At 51.2% G+C, this 6,425-nt stretch overlaps 1 protein-coding gene across 13 annotated transcripts in view; it reads left to right on the plus strand.

The window, feature by feature from the left end:
* The window catches only part of JAKMIP3 (Janus kinase and microtubule interacting protein 3), a 50,353-nt gene that overhangs the window by 27,584 nt on the left and 16,344 nt on the right, over positions 1-6,425 (plus strand). For 9 of the 13 annotated variants that reach the window (XR_001522594.3, XM_015633631.3, XM_015633638.3 and 6 more), the window contains exons 5-10: positions 680-895; positions 2,473-2,592; positions 3,004-3,150; positions 3,680-3,811; positions 4,242-4,277; positions 5,602-5,661. Coding sequence is in view for 12 of the 13 variants with exons in the window: in XM_015633631.3 (XP_015489117.1) it covers positions 680-895; positions 2,473-2,592; positions 3,004-3,150; positions 3,680-3,811; positions 4,242-4,277; positions 5,602-5,661 (711 nt within the window). In the remaining variant the exon portion in view is untranslated. The remainder of the gene's footprint in view (positions 1-679; positions 896-2,472; positions 2,593-3,003; positions 3,151-3,679; positions 3,812-4,241; positions 4,278-5,601; positions 5,662-6,425) is intronic. The other 4 variants (XM_015633643.3, XM_019007297.2, XM_015633644.3 and 1 more) reach the window with 3 other exon arrangements.

Here is a 6,425-nt window from a genome sequence, read left to right on the forward strand (position 1 = left end):
GATCCCTGCAGGATCAGTTCTGGGCCAGGACAGCCCCAGCTGCGCTGGCACCAGGGCTGTGAGTCCCAGGGAGCTGCAGCCACAGCCCAGGGGTGGGATCCTGCCCCATCCCAAGGGATGTGCACAGGCCCCTGGCACAGGCAGACAGGGACAGAGCATTAGAGGTCACTGGGCATTTGTCATTTAAGCACTTCATGATTTTGCATAATCTTTGTTATGTGCAAATAAAACCTCTTATGGAAAGGGAATTGCTCACAAGGGAGACTTTTGGAAAAAAAAAATTTAAAAACTCACATTTCTTCTAGGAACTTAAAAAATTTAAAGGATACTGAGGTTTCAATATATTTTTTTTAAATTATTAATCCAAATTTTCCAGAGGCGACATCCAAGCAAAACGCTGCAGAATCATTGAAGTTTGAGTGAAGCTATCAAAGTGTGATGCCAATGTCAAGCTTTAATTCTGTTTCAGCTATTCTGAAGTGGTGATAGGATTACAGGCTGTTCCCCAGTATTTCAGTGCCAAGCTGGCTGCTGCAGGAGGGGTTGCTGCGGTGTGGCCGGGGCAGTGTGCCCGGTGTCCCTGTCCCTGCCGTGCTGGCAGGACAGCGATGCCGTGTCACCGCGGGGTGCTCGGGGTGCTGCAGAGCCACTGAGTGATTGTGTTCTGTTCTCCTTGTAGATGGAGGAGATTAAGTTTAAGGACAGAGCAGTCTTCGTGCTGGAGAGAGAGTTAGGGGTGCGAGCCGGGCATGCTCAGAGACTGCAGCTCCAAAAGGAGGCTTTAGATGAACAACTGTCCCAGCTCAAAGAGTCTGACCGGCACCTGAGCAGCCCCAAGCGGGAACTTCCTTATGCAAGTGGTGCAGGAGACGCTTCAGATCATTCGGGAAGCCCCGTAAGCACTTCCACGTGGTTTCACCTCAACGAGCGCCCAAATGGCACCGAGGGATGGAATCTTGATGAGCTCCCCCCGAGCCAGAGCTGTCCCATGGCTGCACAGGGACACCTGCTCTCGTTTTTGGTGTGCCCAAACCCTTGAGATTTCCAATCAAACCTCGCCATGGGAGAGCTTTTGCTTTCTGTCGTTTTGTTTCCCGCTCGGTTTGGTTCGGTTCTGTCAGCAGGGTGAAATTCCTCTGTTCTTTTCTCCTTTTCCTCACTGTACCATGCTCAGCCACCCGCCTTAGTCTGACAGTTTGACACGATTCTGCCAACAAACGATGCAAATGCATTTCTCACCAGGTGCTGTTTGTGTGCGAGCTCTGGAGGCGCGAGCTGGGGCTGGGGGAGCAGATGTACGAGGCCAGTTCCAGGGGGAAGGGGCAGGGCAGCACAGAGAGCCTGCAGCCCCCAGGGCACCCCTTTCCTGCTGCTCAGCGCTCTGGCCATCAGCAGGACACAAAGTACCTCCTAACCTATTATCTCCTGATTATTCTCTGCAATAACCAGAACATTGGATTGGAGAAACCCCTCCCCAAAACCTTTTGAGTGTAACGCTGGCACCTCCCTGCTTGGGCCTCCCTCTGCCCAGAAGTGCCCTCGGGTAACTGCCCTCGTGCCTCTGACGTGTGCAGGTCATCCTCATCGCTGATCCTCATCAAGATTTCTTTTGCGACAGCCCTGATTGTCTCAGTGCAAGTGTAAAACTTATACCTGAGCAGAGCAATCTATTTTATTCTTTGGCCCAAGCCTCTCCTGCACCTGTTGAATGAGGAACCCTAGACCTCCCAAAAGTGCCACCAGCACTGTGGGCACTAATTTGCCTCTCTCTGGTTGTACTCAACTTCTGCCAAAGACCAGAACGAGTTGTAGAGAAGGGGGAAAGTCTGTGACGTTTGTCAGGAGCTGTAACTCCTCTCTGATTCTGAATGAGAACACATCTACCTGTATCTCCACTCATTGCTAATTTGATTTAAGCATTTTCACTCAGATAAAGTGCTACCCCTGTGGCCTTACGAGTGACCCTTTAGGACCCCATAAGGGCCACAGTTTTCTGGAAGAAGAGCTTATTCAATGCACAATTGCATGGATTTTCCCCATTCAGTAATTCAATAATTTCACTATCAGTGTCTTACGACCAAGTGCTCAGAGTGGGCGATGTGTCTGAAGCTCTCAGTTCAACAGTGGCATCATTGGGACACGGCCTTCAGTTTTGATATTTTTCTGTTGTTTCCAAGTTTACCATTTGTAAACTTTGTATTTGCACATTCGTGACTTTGTATTTGCATATGCATATACAGATACATATGCACATACACCCCTCTGCATTTGCATTCTTTGTTACATCTCCACTCCCGACTTTCCATTGGTGTCACCCTGCAGCTTTCCGTGGCCAGTCGGCTTCCATGGCTTACACTCTACTCAGTAACGTTTTAAATGTGTGGATTTGGGATAAGAAAATGTCTGAGCTTTGCCAGCGTGCTCTTGCACGTACACTTACCAGCAGTTATTTGCAGTTGATCTTTGTTTTAGGAACAGCAGTTGGATGAAAAGGATGCCCGGCGCTTCCAGCTGAAAATCGCGGAGCTGAGCGGGATCATCCGCAAGCTGGAGGACAGGAACGCGCTGCTGTCAGAGGAGAGGAACGAGCTGGTGAGCACAGCAGAGCAGGGGCTCGGGGCCCAGGGACACCCAGATGTTTGTTCCTGTGCTCTGTGGAGACCAGGGGCTGCCTCCTCCTCCTCCTCCTCCTCCTCAGCTCGGTGCTCGGGGCTGTGCCGCCTCCCTCCCCTCTTGGCTCGTACAACAACGGCATCAGCTCAAATGGTGTTTATTTCTTTTCAAAAATAAGTTTGAACCTTTGAACCCACCCTGAACACTTGCTGCTCAGGTAGAATATCTTCTCATGTAGGAGTGCTCTCTTCCCAATGGAAAATCCCAAGAGTTTCTGATCAGTTCTGCTTTGTAGCAGGAGAAAATACTTCTAGTGTGATAGTTACAGAGCATAGTTAATGGATTTGATGAAAAAGCTCCAGAGGTGTTCTTTTTCTCTTCATCTTTCAGTTGAAACGTCTCAGAGAAGCAGAAAGTCAGTATAAGCCCATTTTGGACAAAAACAAGCGCCTCAGCAGGAAGAATGAGGAGCTGTCACATGCCTTACGTCGAATGGAGAATAAATTGAAATTTGTGACGCAGGAAAATATTGCGATGGTGAGTGCCTGTGCTGCTGGGAGAGGATGGGAGATGGGGCTGGGGATGGGGATGGGGATGGGATGGGATGGGATGGGATGGGATGGGGATGGGGATGGGGATGGGATGGGGATGGGGATGGGGATGGGGCTGGAGCTGGAGCTGGAGCTGGAGCTGGGGCTGGGCAGGCTGAGGGAGGCAGGCACTGGCCCACACTTGCAGGTTCCATGGGAAACTGTTCCATTCTGGCAAGGTCCCTTCCGACCCAAACTGATCTGGTGTTGTATGATTCACCTTCAGCTCTCCTGCCAGAGCCACCTCAGTCCCTGGGAAAGCTGCCCTTGGGACTCTGCCCCTTTTCCAGCTGGGGGAGCAGGACCATCTGGCACGTTTGGAGCCTGGATCTGAGGCTCAGCAAAAAGGGAGCAGGAGAGCTGCCAGGGCAAGCATTAGAGAGATGCTCCTCCTGCTGTAAAGGGAAGGGCCAGACAAGTCCCTGGCAAAGCCTCCTGATCATTTCCTCTTCTGCCCTGTGGTTTTTGGATTCTAGAGGCAAAGAACTGGAGCAATAAGGAGACCGAGCTCCCTAAATGACCTTGACCACAGCCAGGAAGAAAGGGAAGTGGATTTCCTGAGACTACAAGTTATTGAGCAGCAAAACATCATTGATGAGCTCTCCAAGGTACGATGGGAGGTGCTGCTCTGCCAAGGGAGGAACCCGAGGCTCTGGAGCTGAGGGGGCTCTGGGAGCAGGGGAACCTGGCAGGCATTTCTGTGCTTAGCAGTAATATAAATTATCTCTGGTGTGGTGCTTGGGAAAACCCTTTCCATCTGCCCTGGCCTGGCATGAGAGAACCATGTCCTCACATGTGCTGGTGGCCAGATCTGGGAGGGAAACTGCCCGAGCTCCTTCAGCTGCAGACACCAGCGGGGCTGAAGATCCATTCCTGTGTGCTCTGCACTCCTGGGTTTGCTTCATTCTAACCATGTTCCCAGCCCTTGGAAACAGAAAACACCAAAATCATGATACTCCTCTAGAAAATAGCTTTTATTTCTTCCCTTTCTTTTTAAGCCTGTCCAGTTACTGACATTATTTCATTCTTTTTCATTAGACCCTGGAGACTGCTGGCTATGTGAAGAGTGTCATGGTAAGAGTGACATTAACTTCCTCCTCATCTGTACATGCTTTAAATTTCTGTTCATGGAAAGCAGGCAGGGTACAATAATTGTTATTCTCCCTTCCATCTGTGCTCAGCAGTGAGCTGACCCAGGGGTTTCCTCAGAGCAGATTTTTTACCAGCAGTTGCTCACCTGAGAAAAGCCCAGTGATAGTGGGGAGGAAGGCTTTAAACCCATCACCTTCCCTGATGGCCAAGAGCAAGTGTCCCCATCTCCAGGGCAGCTCTGTCACCTTGGAACTGCATTTTTTCACTCTGGCTACCCCTGGCTTTGTGTCATGGCCAGCAGGGCGTGCTCAGCCCTGCCCTTGGCCCTTGCCCCATGCTGGGGTTACAGCAGGGATGGATATTGATGGGCTGTGCTGTTCCCATCAGCAGGCAGAGTTCGATTGTCCTGCTGCTGGCCTTGGGAAGGGCACAGGCAGCAGCACATGTCATTGTCCCCAGTGCCACCACAGCCCTGTGCCCAGCAGCTAAAATGAAACAGCTCAGGGGGTCCCCTCAGAGCTTCCCTCTCTGCAGCCCTGGGTTTCACAAGTCCAGAACAGAGACGTTTTTGTGAGTAAAAAATCTGTAAAAAATCAACATAACTCCATAAGGAGGAATAAATTCTTCCCTGGCAGGGTGGGCAGGCCCTGGCACAGCTGGGGCTGCCCCTGGATCCCTGGCAGTGCCCAAGGCCAGGCTGGACATTGGGGCTGGAGCAGCTGGGACAGGGGAAGGTGTCCCTGCCATGGCTGGGGTGAAAGGAGGTGATATTTAACGTCCCTCCAACCTGGAATTTAATTATTCTATTATTTCCTCCAACTGGAAGAGCTGTTGGCAGCAGTAAATACTCAAACCTTACTCCAGAGGCACGGGGAACCTGCAGGTCCTGAGGGAAGGAGCTGAGCCTGCAGGTTCAGGGATGGAGCTGGGGATGGAGCTGGGGATGGGGCTCTGAGTTCAGAGGTCCTGGAACAGGAGCAGTGGAGCTGTTGGGTGTGTGCAGCTTCCAGGGCCACCAGAGCCAGGGCTGCAGTGCCATGGTCACCCCTGGGGCAGCTCCAAGGGCACACACAAACTCTCAGCACAAAGCTGATCACCAGCTTGCTTTTAGTTTGATTTCCATGGACATAAAGAGCAATTTCCAGCTGTCTGTGGCAATCCTGAAAGATGTTAATGAGTGACCCACCCCGGGCTGGTGACAGCGTGGGCCAGCAGGGAATTCCTGTCTGCTGCTTCCTTCTGCTGCCGTGCCTGAGTGGAATAACTCTGTCTGCAAACAGCCAACACGTGTCCCTGACTCTTGCAGGAGCGGGATAAGCTGCTAAGGTTCAGGAAGCAAAGGAAAAAAATGACAAGAATTCCTAAGGTAAAAAACAAAACCTTGTGTGGTGATGTGCTGATGGACAGTGCTGGGGTGCTCAGGCAGGGTTCCCCTTAAGGCTCTGCACGTGGGTCCTGAAATCAAACCTGGGTGCTGTGGTTCAAGGACATTCCCAGAGTGTTTTGGGATATTTAAGGAGGGGGACAGGGGTCCTGTTTGCATGGAGCAATCTGAGCCTTTCCATGCTCTGCATTTACCCTCTGGGACTTTGGGGGGATGTGGTTGTCTTGAGAGGAGACACATTTTATGAATTAACACATCTCCAAATGATCTTCTAATGGTGCTGCCTGCAAACATGTGTATGTTGTGAATAATTCATGATGGAGTTTAGTAACATGTGAAAATTGCTGGTTAGGGAGGCAATGGTTGGAGCTCAGGGAAAAGGGAGTGTTGGTTAATGAGGGCTTGGCAGGGTGTTACTGTAAATATTAACACTAAAATGTCACAGCAAGGTTTAATGTCAGGGGCTGCCAGTGTGATCCAGGGATGCAGAATTAGATTGAGGCTGGAGCTAATGAATCTATGAATAACTAATGAGGTGGATGGGAGATAGCTCCTGTCATCCTGAGAATCACATCCAGCCCTTCCAGGGAGTCACTGCCTGGGGCTTTGGACAAGGGATGGAGGGACAGGACCCAGGGAATGGCTCCCAGTGCCAGAGGGCAGGGCTGGGTGGGATTTTGGGCAGGGATTGTTCCCTGGGAGGGGCTGGGATGGAATTGCCAGAGCAGCTGGGGCTGTCCCTGGAT

The sequence above is a fragment of the Parus major genome, chromosome 6 (assembly GCF_001522545.3).
Source record: "Parus major isolate Abel chromosome 6, Parus_major1.1, whole genome shotgun sequence".
NCBI classification, from domain to species: Eukaryota; Metazoa; Chordata; class Aves; order Passeriformes; family Paridae; genus Parus; species Parus major.